At 44.9% G+C, this 25651-nt stretch overlaps 1 protein-coding gene across 1 annotated transcript; it reads left to right on the top strand.

The window, feature by feature from the left end:
- The first annotated feature begins 257 nt into the window (after window positions 1–257).
- LOC138580488 (uncharacterized) lies at window positions 258–8423 on the top strand. The gene is made up of 8 exons (XM_069651067.1): window positions 258–660; window positions 4611–4815; window positions 5098–5963; window positions 6280–6360; window positions 6448–6561; window positions 6876–7039; window positions 7567–7813; window positions 8200–8423. Exons 1-5 carry the CDS (start codon window positions 511–513, stop codon window positions 6526–6528), a joined length of 1383 nt encoding a protein of 460 aa, XP_069507168.1. The 5' UTR covers window positions 258–510; the 3' UTR covers window positions 6529–6561; window positions 6876–7039; window positions 7567–7813; window positions 8200–8423.
- The last annotated feature ends 17228 nt before the right edge of the window (window positions 8424–25651 follow it).

Consider the following 25651-nt stretch of genomic DNA (forward strand, 5'->3'; position numbering starts at 1 on the left):
ACAAGGCATGTAACATTCCCAGCATGTACCATAGAGATAACGTTTGTGTGAGGTTGATTGGTGACAGCATTTAATGGGCAGGTGGCATGAATGATAAAGATCATGCACCCTGGGAAAGTTCCAGCAGGGATCCGATATTGCCAATTAAGCCACATTTGATTTAAATATATCCCGCATTAAAAAAAACATGAAACCCCTCCAAAAAAGCCAAACGCAGCTGCCTGATCAAGTTGCTGCAGCAAATAACAGAATTTTTCAATCGCGTGCAAAATGCATAGAAACAGAGCTGCAGGATGCACTCACCTGATAAGCTGGCTGGAAACTGAAAAGGAGCATCTGGTGAAGGAAGGCCTTATGTTGCTTTCCTTAGCACATAGATAAAGTCCATATGATACCCGAGAGTATTGTGTGTTTGTTTAAAAGTTTGCCGACACTTTTTTGAAATGCCTTAAGGCGTCATGACGTGGGGACGTTTTTTTTTACGTATGACGCACTGTGATGATGTAGCTGATGAAGACAATCATGGAGGAAGGAGGACTCCATGCCGTGCACCGGCAGGTATATTTAGCTGCTGGTGGCTTTGTTTGTTCTTTCGGTTTTGGAATTCTGCAGCATCTGGATCTTCGTCGTCGTCCTCGTGGCTGTTTCCTCTTTGTCCTGGTAAGTATACAAGCTCCCAAACAGAAGCCACAATGCATGGCATATGGCCGCCATGCATGCGGGTCCTCGAGGATCGAGCTATTGGCAACATATAGTCCAATGGCGCAATTACCTCCAGATTTCAGGGTAAAACAGATGTGGAGGAGAAAAGAACGGCTTGCATTAGTTCTGCAGTGTGTGGCGTCTCCGGCGTAGCAAATCTCCTGGCATTTGGAGTAGAAACGAATACGCCGCTCGGATTCCTAATCATTTTGCTTATCTTTTCCATTTCCTTTGCGGCGAATGCAAATGGCGGGACGAGGTTCCCAGCATCCTCTGGGGCAGCTTAGATTCCTTGTTTTCAAAAGTGTACTTTGAATGCTTACATCCAGTCAAATGAAAGATTACACTCGTCTCCCATACAAGGGGGATCAAAATGTACTTTGTTTACAGGCTGAAGGTATACTGCTGAAATCTTCAATGCATTATCAGCTTTCCTTACTGTTCTGGAACGTGTATTTGCCATTTGTTAATCCAGTCACCATGTGTGCCTTCTAGTTTACAAGCTTCACTCTCCTGATGATCCCGTTCTCTCCAAAGTAGGCTAATCCAGTTGCTCCTCCTCAGAGGCGTTCTTCTTTCTTTTCCTGTTTCCTGCAGTTTCGCGTTGCAAGTACTCGCTTCCCAGCTCTGGTTTAGACGCGTGTTCGCTGCCTTCTCTCCACTTCCCGAGGCCTTCAAAACAACAAATGAGCTCAATAAGATACACAGTGCTCAGAATGCTTTATAACACCTATTATTCAACTTATAGCCGTAACCCGCTAGACGTATTGAAACGTGGTAAAAACTAGCAAAACCAGCTAGAAAATGTACTTTCCTCGCGTTTTGGTAAATGCTAATTCTGTTGCGTTTCCTGTTTGTACAGTGTCCGTGCGTTTGTTCAGTCGAACCTGATGTTTTTATCGTCTCCTATACAAGGGGGATCAAAATGTACTTTGTTTACAGGCTGAAGGTATACTGCTGAAATCTTCAATGCATTATCTGCTTTCCTGACTGTTCTGGAACGTGTATTTGCCATCTGTTAATCCAGTCACCATGTGTCCCTTCTAGTTTACAGGCTTCACTCCCCTGATGATCCCGTTCTCTCCAAAGTAGGCTAATCCAGTTGCTCCTCCTCAGAGGCGTTCTTCTTTTCTTTTACTCTTCCCTGCAGTTTCGCGTTGCAAGTGCTCGCTTCCCAGCTCTGGTTTGGACGCGTGTTCGCTGCCTTAATTACCACACCACTGCAACCATTTGCCTGCAGAACATTTCACTGCATTTTAAAAGAGGGTAGTGGGTCGTGGGTCATGGGGCATAGACATAGGTAGTATGAGGCATGGAGGAAATGTGTGGTAGGAGCATGGGGGAGACCGTTCTGGAGCGGTTTCATTTTAAAATGAAGACATAGGAACCCTGCATTTTGCAGTAAAGGCAATGCCCTGTGCGAGCACGTGCTGCTTTTAACGTATGTGTGTGGATGATGTGCGTGTGTTGTGTAGGGGGATTTTCTTTTAATGTATGTGTGTGGATGATATGCGTGCGTTGTGTAGGGGGATTTTCTTTTAATGTATGTGTGTGGATGATATGCGTGCGTTGTGTAGGGGGATTTTCTTTTAATGTATGTGTGTGGATGATATGCGTGCGTTGTGTAGGGGGCTTTTCTTTTAATGTATTTGTGTGGATGATGTGCGTGTGTTGTGTAGGGGGATTTTCTTTTAATGTATGTGTGTGGATGATGTGCGTGCGTTGTGTAGGGGGCTTTTCTTTTAATGTATGTGTGGGGATGATGTGCGTGTGTTGTTAGGGGGCTTTTCTTTTTATGTATGTGGATGGTGTGCGCATGTTGTGTAGGGGCCTTTGCTTTTAATGTGTGTGGATGGTGACTGCATGCATGTGGATGGTGTGCGCATGTTGTGCAGGGGCCTTTGCTTTTAATGTGTGTGGATGGTGACTGTATGCATGTGGATGGTGGGCGCATGTTGTGTAGGGGCGTGTGCCTTCAGCCACCTGATTTATTAGCACTGTGTGTGTCCTTCACTGAACTCCTTTTATAAACAAACATTGGCAAAGCCAACACTTTGGGCTTTTGTGTAAGGATTAGGCCTCTGCCAGGTATTGCTATTAGATGCCCAGCCACTCACACCATTTTGCACATGTTACTATCAATGGTCAGTTAATACCACTACGGAAGAGACTGCAAGTGCCTTACTACACAAAAGGCAAAACTGTTGGCATTGCCAATGTATGTTTTACAACTCGTGCTACACCCCCTTTGTCAACCCTGCTCTCACGCTCCTGCTCCATACATGCACAGATCCTCTTGTCTGTGTCCTGCTCGAATCCTCAGGACCCTACTTTTTTTGGACCCTGCTTTCCTAGCCCTACTCTGACACTCCTCCTCTCTTGTCTCTGACCTGCATGGACTCTCCTGTGCTGCTTGGACCCTGCTTCCCAGCCCAGGGCCTGCTCATATGCCATGGCGTGACAGGAGGGTGGTAATAAGCCATGATTTCTCTCACGTTGCTGCTGGCGATAATCTCAACTCATCCCGGGGGCTGGGGCCCCTGCCCCCCCACCCCCCTCAGAGCTTTCCGGGGCGGGGACAGATTAAAGGCAGGCCTGGGAGAGCGATCCAGGAATGTGTTTACAATGCGGAAACCAAACACTGGGATTGGCTACCTGTTCATGTTCATGCAATTATGTTGCTGGAATAGAGCAGAGTTTTAATTGCCGCTCCTAGTATGCACAGGTCTCTCGCTCAACCCTACATGCTGTCACACTCCTTCCTAGAACCCCATCTGGCCATGCCTCTCATTCTTAACCTTTCACACACACATCACTGTTACACTTTCTCTCCACCCCACCGTGTGGCCTAATACTTCTTGATGCTTTCTTTCCACATGCCACTTTGCGTCCATAGTTTCTCCTTCCATTATGTGCTGCTCTTCTGGTCGAAGGTCTCCCTTCTTGAAAGTACTCCAAATCTATTTTAGAGGTGAGCTTACTCTCTGTTCTCACACCTGTGTGCTGGCCTTACTTGCTGTGGTTAAACTCAGGAACACTGTTCGCCGAGCGTAGGTGTTTTTCGGTTGGTAGCTGCCATGTGGTGTTGGGCAAGACTATGAGGATTTTGTCTCATTGTATGTGATTTGTCAAGACTACCGCTTGAATGTGTGTTCTGTTCTCTTACACAAACCAAACATCGGCATGTAGGTTGTGAGGTCATGGAATTATGTGGGGATATGTGGTCTTTAGATTGCAGGTGTTACTTCATATACCATTCATAGGCCATTTTCAGCTACAGTAGACAAAGTAAAGTGCAGAATCTTATTAAGTGGACACCAGTTATTCTTACAGTTGAATCTGAATATTCAGTGTTTGAGAAGGTGTATGCAGAAGGGTGAGTTTTTAGCATGGTTATTTAGCGGCAGCACCTTTGATACCTGCGCTGTCCTGACTAAATGAGTCCCATATGGTGCCTCCAGGGGTGATGTGTTCCCTCTAGTGAGAAATAGCTCACTAGCACAGATGGGCTGAATGTAAGATCTGGCTTCCTAACCCAGATGGGCTAAATGCAGGATCTGGCGCACTAACAGAGATGGGCTAAATGCAGGATCTGGCTCACTAACAGAGATGGGCTAAATGCAGGATCTGGCTCACTAACAGAGATGGGCTAAATGCAGGATAGTGTAAAATGGCAAGAACGTATTTGTAAAGTTAATGATGTTGGTTCCAATGCAAGTCATGTTGCAATGAGGACACAGCGGGTCATTCAGGTGCTGCATATTAGGATACTAGCTTCAATCACAAATGGGGACACTTCAGGCAGGAACATGTCCATAGTAAGGGGACCATAAATTAATGATCCTGTACAGAATAGTTTCACAAAAATACTTTGAGCACACTAAATGTATTTATTTTTCGTCTTTTAGGTAATAATTCAAACCATGGCCCTCTTTAATGTGCTTTTCTTTGATTGCGACAACTCTCTCTGTATTCGAAAGGATGGGGAATTTGAGCCATTGGCAATTCCTGGTGAAGTGATTTGTAAATGGCTGGTAGAGGGTCTTGATGAAAGTGGAAAAGAAATACGTGAAGAAAGGGATTTCAAAGCGGTAGTGCTTTTCCAATCGGCAGGTAAGCAAAGTATATATGTTTTTCCCTCTGTTTCCCTCCATTTGATGTTTCGGGAGGAGGGTACATCTAACGTCCCTACAGTGAGGCATCCCCTTTTTTTCTAACATACAGATGAGTGCTGCACAATGCCCACCACTCTTTCACAGCATCTCTACTTCCTCTAGAGTAAGTCTAATGTATAAAGTATAGATGCACAACATGGTTCTGACACTTTGGTTGTGTAGATAGTCACATTTTGAAATTTTCGCTTGAGGTTTTAACTTGCCTTTGTCATACCTGCAGTCAAGAAACAGTGTATCAAGACACAAAAAACATTTGAAGAAATAATTAAAGACTATTGCGGTGATGCAGAGGGACTGATTCAGGCCTTAAAAAGGAAGGCAGAAGAGGAAAAGGAGCTACTGGTGGATTCGGGCAATCGGGGAAGTGCTGGAAAATTTAAAAGAGTGTTGCGTGAACTGCAAGAAGAACATCCAGTGAAAAAAACAAAAGAAAACAAAGAGAATTATTTAGTAAAAGCTGATGGGAGGAAAGTGACTGCTCCCAAACTTAGTAAGGCCTGTTCACAACTACAGTCACAAAAACTGGAGAACCTAACTCTTTTGGCAGGGATGGCTAGTGTTCTTCATTCTTTCATTCCTTCCTCAGAGCCCACCTCTGTTGCTTCACCTGGACAATATAAAGACGCTGCGCAACAACCACTAAATGGACTATCAAATAACAGTGAATTGTCGGCTGCAAATATTTTGTCGGATAGATCTAGTTTGACATGCTTAACTCTATCCCCACGTCTTCTAAATAGTGTGTCCTTGTTGCAGAATGACAGTCATGCCTGTTTAGACAGCGAGTTGACACCCACACGTGCACACAAACCTGCTCAATCATTCAGACTACAGTCTTTAAAAACAGCGGAATTGGGAACATCCTCAAAACAGAGTTTGGCTGCAGTGTCAGTCCCCACTAGTGACCGAAAAAGCAGTGTATCACCATGTGAAGGGAAAATGCAGAAAATACTGTTTACCTGCCCGAAACAAGCTGTTTCAACTCCTCTAAAAAACCCTAACTACAATGTATCCAGGATTGATGTGGATGTACAGCATGCACCCCAAGATGCAGGCCCTATTGTTTGTGTGGATGAAAGCCCACATGTAAGTAAACATTATGCATGCAATAGTTGACTCCTATGAAACTCCCCACACATTAGCAACGTGACCTTGACTTATTAGTCAGTCCACTGAATTTACATAGGGCTTAACTCATTCCTGTGCTAATAATGATCCACATCTTAGGCTATTGGTTTCTTTGTCTCCATATAGTACATAGACTAACAACTTTGAAGATAAACAATAACACTTTAAAATACTACTGGTATTGATTTGTAGCATGAATAAATGACGTCAAGACAATGTTTGTTCGAAGCAGATCATACATAGCTTGTTTATTTGGCAATGCTTTACTTTTCAGGCTTCATTTTTGTCTGACCTGCAACATCCTGATGAATCAATGGACTTTGGAAATGGAGAAATGCAACCTTTTGACACTAGGGTATACACCTACAATATTTTCTTTAATAGCCCAGTTGTCAATGCTACAATATTGTATTCCTAATTTTGTTTTTTTTTTATCCCCAAGGAAATGGTGTATAATTCGTTGTCTTTAGTGATTGTCCTAATGCTCACACTGAAGATCCAGCCCAATTACTGGCAGAAATAAGATCTCTACGTGCAGAGAACCATTGCTTAAAAGGTAACTAGTCCAGTCATTGACCAATATCCAGTAACCCAATATCTAGTAACCAATCGATAAGGCTAGCGCCTCCTAACAGTACATCAGAGGTTGAAGCAGCGAAAACAGCTTGGAGGGAAGGTGGACTGGGCTAAAGTACAGCTCTACCTTCCACTTTCCATCCGAGATTTCATTCATCTGCGTAACACTGTTCGCAATATTTGTAACTTTGAGTAATAATGCTGATGTTGGCCCAATCACCCCTCATCCACTGTTTTAGTTTGTGATGACAAAGAGTACATGCCTTTTAACTGTTTTTTTTTATTTTATTGTAGAACAGTTACAAGCCACGCAAAGACACAGTAACTTGGCAATGCATCATTTGCAGGCATCACTGGCAGCTCAGACCAGGACCAATTCATTCCCGGAATCAGCAGCATTCCCAGAATCAGCAGAGAAGTTGTTTGAAATGGACACTAGATCATCCACACAACAGAAGGTGACACTTTTTCATCTCTTTTATAACCTGTTTCTATTCCTTAATCTTAGTGTATAACCAAATCTTTGTGTGCATATAAATTAAGAAGCAATATTCTGCATAGATTCTGGCCAGGCCCATTTTTTCATTTATAGCTTAAAAAATATCACCTAGATGATGGATATTTGCACCATAGTTGTAGGCATGGCTGTATTTGAAATGTGTGCAGACACACTATATTTTGTGCATCTACTCTCCTGCTATTCACCAGCAACCACGCCATATATAATATATAATGTATCCTAGCAGTGAAACTTTGTTCTCCTACAGTTATTAATTCATATTGTGCCATGGCGGCCAAAGTGCAAGCCTAGAAGGCAGCTGAAGGTGTCCTTGATTAAGTACAAATGTTAGGATTGATATCAATCCAACTGTTTAGGGGTCACATTTCCTATGCAGGAAATTCACCTCACCATGTTTATAATACAATGTGTACTTGCATGTCATGATAATTTGTGTTAATATTATATATTGTGCTATATTTCCAGGCTGATATGCAACAGCTGGTTACGGATGCCAATGACCCCACCAGATTTAGCGGTATAATTGTGCCAAAGCGAGAGCTCTACAGACTTTTGGAGGGGGCTAAAGCTGCTCGAGATGGTGCAAGCTTCCTTTTGAATGGGGTCAGCGAGCTTCTCTTTTCACAGAATGAGTTTGCTTCTGCTAAAGGAGTAACAACAGCCAGAGCTGGGAGTGATGTCCTTGATGTAGAAAAGGTTGATGCTTTGCACGGTAGGTCATTGAAAAGTCTCATTCTTTTTCCGAAGCTAATGCTTAATCATCACTTTGACGTATTAGTTGTATTGGTTTTGAAAACTGTACATTTCCACTTATGCATTCTATTTCTAACTGTGTGATATAAATCAATATTGCTCCACTAAAGACCATAAATCTTCTGCAGCCACAGAAAACCATTATTCATGTTCAGTTCAAATCTATCTTTTAAGCCTGTTTCATCCTTTGTGTACAAATGCATTTAAATGTAGTGACGCAATTGTAAGTTGACATTTTAACATTTAGTTAATCTGGTATGTATTCTGCAATAAGGAATTTAACAGTGCCTATTCGGGTGTCCATTTTTATTCATATATCCTTTTTTATTTTTTTATTTTTTGTAGAATTTTTGAGATCTGTCTGCAAGACTAACAGCTGGCCTACTATGGACTGCCGAGTAATAAGGAGGAAGCTTGCTACCAAAATTTGCAATGCCAGAAGAGGCCTAAAAAAGACTCCACCTTTTGAAATGCAGGATCAATGATTGTTTGTATTTTTGTAAACCTATTTATTCTTATGGAGCTATGCCGTTAAACTGAATTTGTTGAATAAAAAAAGTTGTACACTTTCTGAGCCTATGTTTGCTTGAAGATATCTTATAGCCAGAGCAATACAACATTAAAATATCAACAATTTATAGCTGCAGAATTTTACTATCACAATATGAACTCGGTAATAATTAGCTGCTCTTAGGGTTATTGGGTGTAGTGACTGGCGGAAGTCTGTCATGCTGGTAGACCTTTAACAGATGCTGTTTAGGTAGCTGGAAGTGTGTATTTTGGTGTAGTGCTTTGGAACTGTGGGACTTTTATGGGGTGTGAGGCCATGTTGTCTAGAGGTGAGAATTGAAATGGGGGAGTTGGTTTGTGATATGGGGGTTGTAGTTGTGTGCACTAAATCGGCGAACTTGGTAAACGGGTGCTCTAGCAAAGATGAAAAGTGACAGCTGCAAGATTTTCTTTTTCCAGTACACTATCCAGAAGTCTAACTAGAGTCATTGTAAAGTAATGCCACCAATGTTACTCAAAAGGGATACATCCTGTGGTAATCCAACCCCTTTTCCTAAATCTTTTGGAACCATCTTGAAATCATTTAAACTCATCCTGGAGTGGTCTGCAATAATCATTTACAATTTAAAACCCATCCTAATGTTGTTATGAAGTCATCCTAGAGTTGTCATGGGGTCATCCTAGAGTAATCCAAACTCATCCTGAAGTTGTCGTAGAGTCATCCTGGAGTTGTCGTGGAGTCATCCTAGAGTAATCCAAACTCATCCTGAAGTTGTCTTGGAGTTGTCGTGGAGTCATCCTAGAGTAATCCAAACTCATCCTGAAGTTGTCGTGGAGTCATCCTGAAGTTGTCGTGGAGTCATCCTGAAGTTGTCATGGAGTCATCCTAGAGTAATCCGAAGCCATCCTGGAGTAATCCAACTCATCCTGAAGTTGTCATGGAGTCATCCTAGAGTAATCCCCACTCATCCTGAAGTTGTCATGGAGTCATCCTGGAGTAATCCAAGATCATCACTGGAAGTAATCCAAACTCATCCTGGAGTAGTTTCTGTGATAACTCTAGAGTCATCATCTCATTAAATATTTTGGCCTGTGTGAATACTTTGGATGATCTTCCTGAACTATCCATGGATGACTCTAGAATGGAGTCATCGGATGACTCCAGAATGATTCCAGGATGATCTTCCTTTTTGACTGGGGACGGTCTTCAGCGTCAGAGATTTCACAAAAATGGCAATTCAGGTAGAAAAGATATTTTGTCGATGAGACAGCAAGAAGGTGATCCTCTGTGGGTCAAGACTCTGGTTCTGTTTGGAAACATACCTTACTAAAACATAACCTAAGCTGACATAACATAAGATGACATAACTTAAGATGTCATAGAAGACATAATATAACATAACATAACGTAAAAGAATGGGCTCAGCTCAGGGGTCATGTTTGCTAACATGTGGACTATGTGCTGACAGAGCAATGTGTAGAGCTGAGAATCTTACATGCTCATGTGGGACACTGCACTCTAATTGATACTCCTTTCGGGCATTGCTTCGGGATTGTTACTGATGACCATGGTGTGTTTCTGGCAGAGGTACTAGAGATAACAGCTGAGTATTAGAACTGGTAAAGGGGGTCGTTGTGGGGGAGCTAGCCCAGGACAAACAATATTTGGCTGCTAAACTCAAGCTCCTTTTTAGAATTGCCTTTTAATCCCATCCAGCTTCACATGTGCTTTTGGACAAATGTGCTTTACCTACTCAGAAGTTGTCCACAACATCTTTTGGTGGATTCCCTTCCCCAGCCTCCTGCAATGCCTGTGTGGGATGTGTAAAGGCCAAACCTAGTTAGGGAGAAATGGAGTGCTGTGCCTAGCAAATGCACCCAGGGGGTGCAAGAAGGATGCAGAGGTAGTAGAGGAGTTGGGATCAGAATAGGGTACAAGGGGTGGGAAAGGGGGTGCAGAGCGCCAGACGAGAAGAAGAAGGGTCCAGGGGAGGGCTTGGCAAGCTGTTCTTCATTTTTATTTTTTGTATATTTGCATTTGTTAAGTGCACTTGCAGCCCATAAGGCATTGAGGGGCTGTTACAGAGGATACACAGACTTAAGATTACATACAGGTGCCGGAAGGCTCTTAGTTACAGTTCGGCAGGCATATAAGCAGTGGAGGATACAAATTTAAATTACACAAAAAGTCTGGTTTTGATAGCCTTACGTAAGGCTAGGTGGGACTCAATGAGTCTTAGGTGAGGAGGCAAGGCATTCCAGTGCGTGGCTGCTAAGGTGGGGAAGCTGGAGCCACCAGCGCGTACTTTCTTTAAATGATGGAGTAGTTTGAATGTTTATTTAAACTCTATCCACTTTGGCCACTGAAACTGGAATAATATACTTTATACACAATCATTCTCCTCTCGCCTCATTTTTTGTCAAACCATGGAGGGAACTATTTTCATCAATGTTTCAACAAACCTATTAGCTCAGTGTACTTTACACCACACCTTTTTGTTCAGAATATACCCATAACATTTTGGAAGAGCACCCCCAAACATCGATGTAAGGTCTTTAAGATCTATACACCTTGGTATTCTTGATATGTATTAAAAACATACAGAGTACAGGACCAAACTGCTTACTTCTATCGTTCAAAAAGCCCTAACCAATAGCCTCTATGAACTCCAACCAATACAAACTGGCCCCTTTGAGATGGACTATCCCTAGACAGAGGTGGTGGGCCGCCTAGCTAGGGCGAGGGGACAGAAAAGAGACTGGCCCCCCTTTTGCTAAGGTTAAGAAAGTTCAAACACATTTACAAAAAAGATGTGAAATAAAAGTCCGGAACAGACAGAAAAAAAGTATCCTGATTATGAGCACAAGAAGAAGAAAATCTATTTTAATGCTCCCACTTATCTGCTCAAAGACAATCTTCAAATCTAAATTCAATCAAGGCTGTTCATTTTTAGCTGAACATCCCAATTCATGTATGGTCGATGGGTTTCAGTGGGTTAGCTTATCTCTTTTATCCCACTTTCTTCAGGACCCAATTGATAATTGGAACAAATTCAAAATATGACCCGTCTGGTCACTAATTCAAAGTCTTGGGCCACTGTCTCTCATTGGGAACTATCAGTGGATGCAGCAACTGTAACACTGCTGAAACCGGTTCCATGTAATAATGTTGCCACAAAAATCTCGCCATGCAAAAATATCACCAAAAAATGGCCGTTTTTTGTGGCGACATTATTGCATAGAACATGCGGGGGACACCCCCACAACCCCCAAACTTATTTTTAGTCTTTTTTTTTGTTTTTTTTTTGCCCCTGTCCCCATATATATGGTCACCCATATAATATCGCCACAACCTTTTCCCGGCGATATTATTTACAGCGACCATATATATGGGGATAATATTACCTGATACGCCGAAACCTTCCTAGGGCCCATAGACACACCGTCTCTAGATAGTATTTAATCAAAACAAGGTACTGTAGTGGCATCGAATTGGCATTTTTCCAACTTTACCTTTAACCAATGATTTTGCAACCTTTCTAGCACTTGGCGCACATGATCGCATGCTCTTCCTGGGTCTCTGAAAACACCAAAATATAATCAAGGTATACCACGACAGAGTGCATAAGTAGATCGGAGAAGACATGATCCATGTACCGCTGGAAAACTGCATGGACATTGGCCAGCCCAAAAGGCATCACCCGATAATGAAAATGCCCAAAAAGTGTACAAAAGGCAGTTTTCCATTTGTCACCTTCTTTAATCCGGATCAAATGTTATGCTCTCCGAAGGTCTAGCTTAGAGAAGATCTTCTCAGTATGAACTGCCTCCAGGATATTGGGGATAAGTGAAGAGGGTACTTGTCTTTTTTGGTGATCTTATTCAATCCACGATAATCTAGACAAGGTCGTATTTCAGGGGAATCCTTTTTTGGAACGAAAAACAAAGATGCCCCTCCAGCAGATTTAGATTCGGTGATGAGACCATTTCGTAAATGCTCATCGATGTACTTCCATAGGGCTTTCTTTTCAATTGGAGATTGCAGGAACATTCTGCTGAAAGGTACAGTGGAACCAGAAAGGAGATCTATGGCACCGTCATCTTCTCTATCAGGCAGTAAGATCTTGTGTTCATCTGCTTTGAATATGTCCTGATATTCTTCATATTTCCGTGGAAGAATTGTGGCTACAGAAGACACTGACAAATGTGGACTGTTTGTTGTTTCATTCATTTCCATGCGAGAACCAAGCAAACAGCTTTGCATGCCTGTTCGGACCCCAGAAAGAGAGTCCTAGCGGACCAATTTATGTAGGGATTGTGTTGAACCAGCCGAGAAATTCCCAGGATAATGGGTTAATGTGTTGTACGGATCAAATCGAACCGAAGCTCTTCCTTGTGTTGTTGTACTGTCATTCCAAGTTGTGCAGTATGGTTCTGAATGGGTCCGCTGGTTAATGTGAACCATCAACTCCTTCGACCTGTATAGCGGTCTCCTTTGTCTCAATAGGAACCTTCATCCGGCTGGCCCAGTCTTCATCCATGAACAGGCCTGCTGCTCCTGAGTAGACCATGGCAAACGTAGTTATCTCATCCCCCCTGGAATGGATTGAACAATCTGGAGAACTAGTAGCTCTGTCTTGGACGACTGACATGGATCCTTACTCTTGGGACTTAATTTTGTCTCCTGGACATTGGTCCCAACTACAAGTGGGAGTTGTTGTTTCCCAACCTGCGAGGGGAGGCCAGAGGGCACTCTCTAACCAGATGTTCACAAGACGCACTGTACATACAAAGGTGGTTGTTCCTGCGCCTCGTTCTTTCTTCACTGGTCAGGGGACTGCGAGCTGCCCCAATCTGCATGGGTTCGTCTTTGGACTTAGGTGGCACAACGGAGGGTGCTGGAAGTCCCCAAGGAGGAAGACTCCTTGTCCGCTTTCACTCTTGTCTTCATTCCTGTAAATGGTAGTCACTCTGGAGCACGAGTTTGACCAATTCCTCAAATGAAGCAGGTCGAGGTATCCGGGCAAGTTTGTCCTTCAATTTGTCAGATAACCCTCTCCTGAATAGGGTGACACAGGCTTCTTCTGGCCAGGCTGTTTGATGGTCTAGCTGCTTGAACCTGGTCACATAGGTAAGAACATCCAAGGTGCCCTGGGCGAAATCCAGTAGAAAATCTGGTTTAGTGTAGATAAGCTCAGGGCGATTAAAAATCCCAGTGAAGGCCTCAATGAAACCCTTGAAATCGTCCAGCAACGGATTACCAGACCCACCAAAGGTGTTGCCCAGGACAGGGCACATCCAGTCAAATGGGATATTACAAACTCCACACGAGAGCAGCCAGGAGGGAATGCGGCCTGCCGAAAGGTAAACACCACTGTACAGGCATTCCTTGTACTTCTTTGATTCACCACTGTATTTCTAAATAGGTGGGCCCCGGTACGGAGCCTGGTCAGTAAGTGTATTTCCTGAACCAAGGCTTGCTGCAAAACCGCATTTTCCGTCTTCAAGTTTCACACCTCCAAAGACAATCCTTGGACAGCTGCCATGACCTCCTGTACTTGCTCCATGGCTTTCTTCTTTTTCTTCCGGAGTTGCAAGTTGTCAGAATCAGCCCTTACCTATTTAGTCTTGGTCTCTTTGGTGGTGAAGAGGTAAGGCCTGTCCTTCCAAGTAGCCACTGTGCAACCCAATTATCAGTAACAGGAGGACACTGTGGCCACCCAGAGAGCCAGGACCCAGAGAAAAAAAACAATGAGAAGAGATTCCGTCCAGAAGTGAAGACAGTGTCCTGGAGATGAGTTGAGGAGTATCCAAGTTTCAGGAGTAGTAGCTGTTATCGTCCCACCTCCCTCCTACATCTCCAGGAATTAGGGTCTGATCCATGGGCCATTTTGGCAACCACCATGGGTGTGAAACTTGCATTCTTAGATGCCTGTGTCACATGCACAAGAATCTTAAACCATTTGCAGTCAGTGAGCAGTTCACTTGGGTCCTCTCCCCGCCTGTTCTGCAGCCCTTCTGCACCATCCAATCGGGACGAAATGGCAGCAACGTAGATCTCTGCTACGCGCCTGCCACCCTCAGTCAAGCGCCTCACCGCTACATTGATCACATGCGTTTTCAGACGCACCGGAACTCCTCCCATAAACCCCTGACCCCAGCCGACAACTTGCCAAACTCCAAAAAGCTAAGTGGTACTCTGAAAGCTAAATGAGTGGTGACCCTATCATCAGTTTACAAGCCCTCAATCCATCCTCCGAATGCTATCTGGGCAACACTCCTTTTACCCAATATATACCCTCACCTCCCACAGAGAGACTCATCTTCAATAAAAAAGGTCATTTCTGTCCCTCCCTACTGGTCAAATGTTTCCATATTCGTATCAGCGTGGTTACTGGAGAAGGAAGCAGCCTGAGGTCCTCCTCCCGGGCCCCCATTACTTCAAACAGCAGCAGTGGCCTACATATAAAGACAATCATGTTAGTGACTGCTTCTGCCTGAGGGTGCATGAACAGTACACCATGTTCTGAACAATTGCCGGCCAATAGTATAATCGAAAGTCAGGCGTACCTACATCGCCTTTGCTCCCTTGGAGCTGCAATGTCATGAAAGCCTCTCTGGGACTTTTGTCCTTCCACAAAAACGTCCCCATTATCATATGGATGTCACTCGCTAGAGGCATGTGCAAGACCTGGAAAATATACAGCAGATGCGGCAACGCTATCATTTGTATAAGGGCCACTCTCCCTACAATAGACAAAGGAAATTGCACCCAAAAAGTCATTCGATTTACTGAACGCTATCATAAAATCTTCTGCATTGCTGCGATACACCCATTCCCAATCAGCTCCCACCTTGAATCCCAGATACTTAAAACCATTGCTCAGAGTTTCCATCACAAGATGCCGCAGTCTACCCCCCACCTTCGCAAGGTATAAATGACTGATTTCGTCCAATTGACCTCTATTCCGGACTATTCACCATACTCACTAACCACTCTCAACACAGCCTCCAAATAACTGACCCAGGGCCCAAACATATAACAATATATCATAAGCATATAGGGAAATGTAATGTGGCACTCCCCCAATTGCTGAATGCCCCTTACGTACCACTCTTGCCAATGGCTCAATCACCAAGGCAACAATTATCAGTGAGAGAGGACAGTCGTGGCATGTGCCCCTCTAAACTGGCAATACCAACGATACAAGCCCATTTACCTTCACCCCAGAAGTAGACCCTTCATATTACAGCTTAATTTGTCCCTTAAATCTGGAACCCAATCATATGCTTTCCAACACCAGCAATTGAAACTCCCAACACATGGAGTCAAAAGCCTTAAAGGAGTCTAAACAAACTATTCCCATCTCCTCCGACAAGTCCCTGAACTTGTCGAGGATAAGGAAAAGCCCCATGAGGTTCTGAGAAGTGCTCCTGCCTTGGAAGAACCCAGTCTGGTCCAAGTGTGTAAGCTCCTGGACCACCCATCAAAGATAGTGAGCTAGTATAGTACACATTATCTTTATATCCACATTGCTCATGGACAACGGCATATAGGACCCACAATCAGCTCTGTCACTGACTGCCTTTGGGAGGACTACCACCAAGGCATCCAGCATAGAGCCCGGAAACCTACCCAGGTGAACACTTCCAGAAAAAACTCCAGAAGCTTTGGAGCAAGAAGATCCTTATACATCTTGTAAACATTCACCATTAGGCTATTAGTTCCCAGATTCTTACCCAAATTTAGGCTATCAATTGCACCCACCACATACTGCAGCTGTATAGGGGCACTAAGGTTACCCCCCTGCTTAACTGTCAGTCTCTTTGATCCTGCCTCATCCAACCATCCAATAGCATGATCCAAACCCATCCCATCTAGAGTACACCCAGTCGTAAAAAGTCTCAGAACTCCCTGCATATATCCTCCTGATCAACCACCATGGTGCCATTCACATGCCTTATCTCATCTCACGACCACTTGCCCCCCTCCCTCTTCATCAGCCAGGCAAGGAGCCAGCACGGCCTATCACCTGCAGAGTGTTGCTGTGCCACATAGCCTACATATTCAAAAGCACTTAAGTTACACCGCACCTCGGCCAAATATATCCCCACCTAACCCTTGGAAGCCTGCACATCCACCCCATAAATTCTCATCTCTCCAACCCAACCATGTCCCCTTCCAGCCTCTGAACAGTATCAGTGAACGCTCTCTCTACCGCCACCCTGGTATAAAAACATAGGCCTCTGATAAACACCTTCAGCGTCTCCCATTCAGTACACCGATTGGCAGTGGACCCCCAGTTATACTGATATTTCCAAACAAAGCAGTACATGATCAGATAGTGTTATAATACAACAAACCCTCCTGGTGCAGCTGGTCTAAATAGGAATGTACAAAAAAGGTAGGAGGCGCCCCCCCTCAAAAGAACATGGCATGATAACCTGTTCAGTGGTTTTTAACCACTTTGAGAGTTCGCAGCCATCTGATTTTTGCTCACTGTACCTTTCAGAGATGGGAAATACCCATTTGCGTATCAGGCTTTGTCCCGCCCACAGGGGCAGTCCAGCACCGAAATGCTATGGCAATTCTCTTCTGAACAAGAGTACCAACAGCAACCCCATACACATGTTTCAGCCTTGTTAGGCCTCATCAGTGAGGTGAAGCTGCGCCTGAGCACAGTGAGACCATGTCTGGTTGCCCCCAGGTAACTTAGGGTGACCAACACCAAGTTCCTTCCAAAAATACAAAAAAGGTAGCAGGCGCCCCTCTCTCGAAAGAACACGGCATGACAACCCGTTCAGTGGTTTTTAACCACTTTGAGAGTTTGCAGCCATCTGCTTTTTGCTCACTGTACCTTTCACAGATGGGAAATACCTATTTACATATCAGTCTTTGTCCCGCCCACATGGCCAGTCCAGCACCGAAATGCTACCCTTCTGAACAAGAGTACCAACAGCAACCCCATACACGTGTTTCAGACTTGTTGGTCCTCATCAGTGAGGTGAAGCTGCGCCTCTCTGAGGAGCACCTGCTACCTTTTTTGAAATAAATATAAATGTATTCATCAATTGTAAATACGATAATCACCAAAGACTTTCACCTGAGGATGCCAATTCACAAATCCATAAAAACAAATACAAGATAACTCACACATAATGTCACATGTTAAAAACCTTACAGTGAAAAGACACTAAAGTTGAAAAGTGCAAAGATAAAGTGTTGAAATGCTTTGTAAACTACGTCCTGTAAACAACATCACTCATCATGCACTTATAATCACATCCTCTAAATGTCTTCTTCACCGCCTCAAAGGACTTCCACTGCCTCTGTATCTCGTGCATGAAGTCCGGAATTATCAAAATTATTGCAACAACAAAAAAAAAAGAAAATCCCTCATCCCCCTACATGATAAGAAGAGCGCCACCTCCTGGCAGCCTGCAGAACAGAGTTCCTGTCTCAGAATTTCAAAAACGCTGCAATCAGTACATGTGGAGGTGCCCCAACAGGGACCTCCCTTCAGGGCACCCTGTGAGCCCTTTTGATGGTGACTCATGTCCCTGTATACCCAACGTATCAGTCAAAGGTTTTTCAAGATACAATTCTGCGCTGTGTCCTTCCTCTCCTCCTGCCACACTAAGTATCCTTACATTGCAGTGTTGTGAGTGGCCATCCTCGCCCTCCACTCTGATATACCACCGTCTCGTGGTGGGCGTTAAAGCATCAACCCTAACATTCAACACTGACACAAGATCCTCAGTGTCTATCACCCTCTGTTCTACCTCATTAACTCCCTCTTTCACCTTTTTAAGATCCATCCCCACCAGGGAGAATTCAACGCCCACTGTGTGCACCTTATTTTCCAGTGAGGTCCTATAGTCCTGGATGGCCAACCTAGGGCCATCCAGCGTAATTGCGTCCACCACAGGGGTCCTGCCGCAGGCTCCTCATTTGGATGCTCAGGCTGAACTGTGGGATTGGAGGGTCTCCCCTTGCTGCCCACAAACTGGCCCCATTTTACTGTCCCTTACCCATTCTGACCCCCCACCCCCCAGAAAGTTAGTGGTTCAACAGCACACCAAGTGCAGGCCCAGCAGGAGGGAGCCAACAATAGCACTATAGGCTTAACAGGGTAACGTGCGAAACACCGCAGCCACCACATCATTGGTGCACTCACAATCGCTGCCACTGATGTCAGTTTTCAGTGGTGCTGTTTAGTGATATCCACAAAGTGGCTGACCCACAGGTCCTACTCGTTGCCTCTGAGGGTGAAGCCACAAAATTGTGGCCATGCCACATGGGCGGCCCAATCTTCACACTCCCTCCACAGGATCACCCCCCATCATTCCGGGGAGTAGATCGATATAAAACGGTCTTGGCATAGTCTGATGAAGGATATACTTCAGAATTTACGCGGATGCGTGGACGGAGCCCAGGAGCTCAGAACCTCCTCGTCCAGCGCTAAGCCAAGCCATCTCCAATGACCATGCTCCCAGGCAGTCTTACATAAAAAGGATGAAGAAAATCATCCAGGGAAACAGATGACTCATTCCCTCAGCCGCCCTTTGAATACAGAGACATAACTTGTTAGTAACCCAATACACCATGTCTTGACAAGGACGTAAATGTACACTGTAACCCTCTTTAAGGTACACTCCCTTAACTCGTTGAGAGATGGACTATTGAATTTACCACCGCTAATCTTCCCCAGTCATCGGTACAAGGATAATGATGGTAGATTGTCCGTCAGGTCCATCTAGCCACACAATTCTTTACTCCTATGACACCATAGACACTACACCATCAGCCCTATTGGCTCACTTACAGTATCCAACATTTTGTAATTACCCCCATGTCTATCTCAGGCCTTTGTGAATTGTGTGCATTTGTCAATAGACTGCTCAGACTCACTGGGCCAATTGGAGGGCAGGATTTATGCTGTCTACAATCAAGAGATTTACAGCGAACAATATTAGAAATTTAATTTCTGACTGCGATCAAACTAAAATTGGCGAAAGTCGTGGCGTCTCATCCCAAAATGGCTGCGTGTGATTCATAGGATACTGAAATTGCACTCAGCTCAGCTAAGCCTCTGGCCCGCAACCCGCCAAAAGGCATCCCTCACCATCTGCAATTATGGCCTGGCCTCTGATGTTTAAGCGCCTCGTGACAGACTCATCATCTCAGAGCAAAAGATCCAGTGTAAAACCAACCTGGATTCCAATGCGGCTCATAAATGGCTCCAGAAGACTCTCTGGCATGTACTTTCCCCACCATAAGAGCCACTTGCCAGTAAACCAGTTCCATATTTGAGGCGTTATTCAATTTTGTTGAATCGCGAAAGGCCTCAATTAAAGAGCTTATTTATTTTTGGAGGATTCTGCTCCTGTCACCCTTGAAGAGCCCGTGCATGGGTTCATATATTTATCATTCCTTGTGGAGGTTTAAGAAGTATCCACAATCCTTCCGCGATGGCAACGCCCTTCAGTTGCTGCTTCCTCTCTTTCTTGGATCCAGGATGTCCGGATTGTGTGGCCGGAGGGGGATCCACATGGAAATTCCCAGAGCGAACAGCGGGACAAATCACTTCCACCTCCTTTAAGTGTAAGGGATTAAGGGATTTGGATTTTCCCCCTAGTTTTCCTTTGATTTATGAGAAGAGCGAAATGTGAGGAGCGTACAGCATAAATCAGGAGGGGAACGTCCAAATACCATTTTTAACCACTTAAAATCAAATCATTGTATCCTCCAGAGGAACTGGGCTTGTTACATTTTTCTGGTAGCAGATCTGAACTTCAGTCACTCATTGACGCGTTGACCATGACGTACAATTGTCCCGAAGCCGCTGTTCCCAGAACAAATGGCGAGGCCAACTTCGCATAGCCCTCTAGCAGCGTTATCCCAAGGCTAGCCGAAGAGGAACATTTCCAGCACAAATGGCTCAACCACAAATATTCCTCCACAGTGTTTATTTGCATTGCGGCTTGCAATGTAACTGCACAAACGAGTATACATCACCCACATTCAGCTGCAATGAAGGTGATCAGTGTTGCCGAGTGTGAAGGGACTGGAGGCCCCTCCTCCCTGTAGAAATCTGGGGGTGTGGGCGTGGAGAGGACCTCAGAATTATTAATGACATGACATTGGCTGAACTCTGAGCTGCCATTTCACTGATTCTTTGTTTGCTAGGGATAACTATGTATTTCGGCTGCAAGAGACAAAGAAGAGACCAGGATGGTCGTTAGCAGCAGGGAGGACCTAATTTACACCTCCAGGGAAAATTCCCACCTGACTTAGGACACTTTTGTTTCCTCAAGTGGTCTGCCAACAAGCACAAAAAAGAGATCATTTCTGCAAGATCCTGTGTTATTGTTTTTGTCTTTTGAAAATATAACACGCTGCACTGTTCGTCTTGTTAAAAGAGCGCTTTGAGCGCTTCGAGCTCCATCAATGGCTTTAACCTACTGCCTGTTTCTTTTTATTGGAGAAATGCAACTTGCATTCCCTGCATAACAATAACATGCATGAGGACAGTACAAAACAGTGACTAAGAGCAGATGATATTATCATGATATTATCATCGTGTTTATCTAAGAGATCTTGAGATGGCCAATGTAAGTGTGAGATTCTAACTTAGATCTGCCTTTCAGGCATCAGGGCATATTGTGCAACTTTTAGCCCTGCATGCCCAGTGAGAAATAAAACTACACATACTGTACACGATTAGAGAATGACGCGAGCTTAAAACACCATGTGGCAAAACTCCTCAATCCTTAGTACAACTTGATGGTTTAGCCTCTGCATATGTTGTATACATGTATTGCAAATATCGAGAGCCTTCGAACCCATTCCCAGACATAAGTTATTTCAGTGTGGGCTTACACATGATACATGCTGGCCCAGGGTGTGTATGAAGGAAATATATTTATTTTGCTGTGGTGTTTTACTTCACATGGTCCTGTAGACCAGATCAAAGTTTTAATTATTCTAGGCAATGGAATACTTTTAACTGTATAAGACACACAATTAACCCAAATGACAGCTTCCATTGTCCTAGAACATAAAGAAATGTGAGCCAAAATTAATCTCCTCTGAGTTTTACGAACATACTTTTAAGACACACAACAAAACAAGCATGTGGTAAAGATACCTGCTTGTATTCATCGTGGGCGTGAAACTTGTTGTTTATGTAATGGCATCAACAAGAAGAAGTGCTACAACTTATATATATATACTTATATATGGCTGCACATCATTCAGACTTGCATACAACCCAGAAGAGTCTGTGGAATAGACACAGCTTGTAGTCATTGTTTGACATATGCACATATCGTGGCACTATGCCATACTATGCATAACATTTGCAAATCCGCAATCAAAGGATTTGCGAATCCTTTTAGTTGTCCGTGTCCCTAGCGGTTTAGCCACATATCTAAACCCACCTGGATAACCTTGGCGGAAGAATGAGCTTAGAGTACTACCCCTCTTGTCCTACGACAAAAACCTCAACGATCTGAAACTCATTCTTTTGAACTATGCCTCCAACCCTGCCAAAATTCAAAGACGGGAGTTGGTAGGATATCTAATATATGAGGTCCTCTGAGAAAACCGCCGACTGCCCAACAGAGCGAAGGACCTACGCGTTCCAGAGATATCCCAAATTGTGAAAAAGTCCCCAAAGATGTTTTTTACTCCTGCTGAGTTAGAGACAGGTAATCTCTAAGCATGATTCTCACAAAGAAATAGGAAATCTTAAAAGTTCAGAAGCCACAAACTCAATGTCATTCCATCAGAGTAACAGCACAATAGAATACAAAGGAGATTTTGAACACCTTAAGGTGGAGATCACCATCTCCTGCACGGAGAAGTTTGAAATACCTGAATACGGGGGAGTCTGTTTGGGGAATGAGGGGAATAATGCCTTGAGCGTGTGCCACACCCAGAAGTACAAAAAGATATCCAGAGCCGAGTCCCCCTCTCTCTTTTGCCTACTGCAGGGAAAGAAAGCAATCTGCAAGTCATCTGCAGTCATCGCTCCCCCGATATAGCCAGCCCTGCCACATGCCGTACAGGGAGGAGGGTTGAATATAGTGTGCAAACACCCATCTTGCCCGCAACCTTCTTCCTGATCGCACAGGTGAACTTAATTTATTTTTATTTATATATTTGTAACGCGCCGAAAGCTTGCAAGCATCAGGGTGCGACAGAGACACAAAGGGCCTCATTACGAGTAGGGCGGTAAGGGATACCGGGCACCGTTAAGGAGACCAGTGCCGTTATTCCCTTACCGCCCTACTACGAATTCCCTTAGCGGGTCCCTCCTTAAACGCCTGGTTTTACCAGGCGTTATGGACGGGACCCGCTAAGGGACTTCAGAGCTAATAACGGTACCGTAAATTGCGGTACCGTTATTAGCTACTTCCCCATTCCCATTGAGCCCTCTGGGGGCTCAAATGGGAATGGGGAATGTTTTTTTCAATGGGGACGTACCGGTCCCGCAAAGGTCGGACTACACCGGTAAGTCCCCATTGAACGAGGCCGGTACCGTTATTGGAGGCAGTCATGGCTCAAATGACTACCTCCAATCTCGGAATGAGGCCCAAAGACTGAAAATTCACAGGACAGTACAAGTAGAAAAGTGAAGTGGGATCAAACGAGAGCGCAGGGGTGGCAAGTGTGTCACATTATTTAAAGAGCGTGGTTTTCAGCTGCTTTTTAAATGATTGGATGTTGCTTTAATAATGTTCAGGGACCCGGGCGATGCCCCTGACACCCCGAGCACCACAGAGCACAACATATCAGCCCTTTACACCTGTACATGAGGCCAAATGAAGTGGGTGGCATACCAATATTGCAGGAAGTTTGCCTGCGCTGCCCAATAATAACGTTCCAAATCCGGCACAGTCAGGCACCCCATTCCCAAATGGTTGTGTCAATGTAGAATACGCCACACTCGCCAGCTCCCCCCAACTAGGGCAGATTGAGAATGAGGGAATCGTACCAAAATGTCGACCTGACAATTGCAACGGCCGAAAATGTGACATTTCTTTTACCCCCCCTTACACCACATATATATGTGGGGGGTGTAGAATATAATATTAAGATGGGGGGCTGCCAGGGTTTCCCCCCACATAAATATGTGGTGTAAAGGGTTAAAAAAAAGTCTGCATTTTTGGCCGTCGCAAAAATCACATAGATCCAGAATGAGCTCCTGTAATCTTAGGACAAAGCCGCTAGACAGAAACAGAGGGACATTGAGGAAAATGTATAAGAGTTTTGGAAGTACAATCATTTTTACAATCGAGATTCGGCCCAACAACATAAGCAGGAGTGTCCACCACCTCCTGGAGAGACCCATCCATCCCCCAATAATTGTCTCGAAAGAACTCTTTGTGACTATTTGACACCTCCACCCTGAGGTACCAGACCCCAGAAGAATCCCACTTGAGGCTGAATTTGTCCATGAAAACTCTTGTCCCCTCCGTAAGAGGAAAGGCTGCCGATTTGCCATGGTTAATCCTCAAACCGGAGAACTCCCGGGTCCAGGTTGCGTGTCGGGTCGCCGATGAAGAGGGCCACGTCATCCGCATATAAGGAGATTATCAGCCTATGCGGTCCCAACCTCAGCCCCCGCTGAATGGGCCTCTCTCTCAGAATCGCTGCCAGTGTCTCCATTGCTAGTGCAAAGAGGAGAGGGGAAAGCGTTCAGCCTTGCTGTGTCCCCCTTCCCATATCGAAGCTTTCAGATCTTGCCCACTCTACCACAATCAACACCATTGGGTTAACATAAAGGAGCGATACCAGCGCTATATAGTGGCCACCAAGTCCGTTTTTCTGGAGAGCTGCGAATAAGTATGGCCATTCAACAGAGTCTAACAAATTTTCTGCATCTAAAGAAACTGCATCAGCCTGCGACTCCTGCACAAGTGCCTCCAGGACCCCAAAAAGATGGCAAAAAACCATATGTCATATTCCTCCCGGGGACCAAGTCTGTTTTTCTGGAGAGCTGCGAATAAGTATGGCCATTCAACAGAGTCTAACACATTTTCCGCATCTAAAGAAACTGCATCAGCCTGCGACTCCTGCACAAGTGCTTCCAGGACCCCAAAAAGATGGCAAAAAACCATATGTCATATTCCTCCCGGGGACCAACCCGGCCTGATCCACCTACCAGGCCTGGCATCAAGGGGAGCAGCCCATTAGCGAGCACCTTAATGAATATCTTGTTGCCCACATTAATTAAGGAGATTGGCCGGTATGATGTGAGGGTGGAGGCGTCCCCAGGGCAAGCGACTCCGCCTACACCCGCGACAGAATGGAGGCAAGTATGGGGGCATACGTCTTATAGAATTCCCCAGATAGACCATTGGGCCCGAGGACTTAGAACCTAGGTGCTCCCTAATCACTGCCGGGACCTACTCCAACAAGATCTCTCGAGTTTTGCAGAGTTGGGGCTCTACCGAGTACAATTCCACCTCCACTTCTGAGCCGACAGTGCCCCCTGGGCTTCTGCCCCTCCCCATACTGAAGCACCTGCGGGCCTTTGTCCAGAAATCCAATCTCCTGGTCAGAATTCGCCCTAAACCCATCACGCTCCCTCCGGAGCTCTGCCAGGATCTTGGGGTCTGCCAAGGATGTGTATTCACCCTCCAGTCTCTTTAAGTGCACCTCGCCTGCCACAAGGTTGCCCCTGTTTTTCCTTAGGATCCCGTTCTCCTTGGCCATGCACACCCCTATGATAGCACTTGAAACACTCCCAGAGTGCACTCTACGAGGAGACGGAACCCTCATTATGTTCAAAATAGGTCTTGATATCACCTGGCAGTTCTTGACAGAACACCACATCTCACAGTGCATTGGCCTTAAAGCGCCAAGATTGAGCCACCATCACTCCCCCAACCAGCGTGCGTGCAAGGAGCACAGGCGAATGGTCCGACAAGGTCCAGGGGAGAATCCAGTAATTACCCCATGTGAAACCCCCAGCACGGGACACCATCAGATAATCGAGTCTCGAGCTTGACCCATGAACCCAGCAGTGGAAGGTGTAATCACGTGTATTCTTATGCTGCCTCCGCCAGTCATCCACCAGGTTATACAACCGACATATCTCCTGTACCTGTAGACTCGCCTTAGACACAGAGCCCTGGCCTGCCCCCGATCTATCCAACTAAGGGTCCATTACCATGTTTAGATGCCCACCTCTCACTATAGTGGAGTCATGACACTCCACCAGCTGAACCATCACCCAATCAAAGGCATTACCATTGTCCACATTCGGCACATATG

The sequence above is a fragment of the Ambystoma mexicanum genome, chromosome 3p (genome assembly GCF_040938575.1).
Source record: "Ambystoma mexicanum isolate Mex_15411 chromosome 3p, UKY_AmexF1_1, whole genome shotgun sequence".
In the NCBI taxonomy this organism is placed as follows: domain Eukaryota; kingdom Metazoa; phylum Chordata; class Amphibia; order Caudata; family Ambystomatidae; genus Ambystoma; species Ambystoma mexicanum.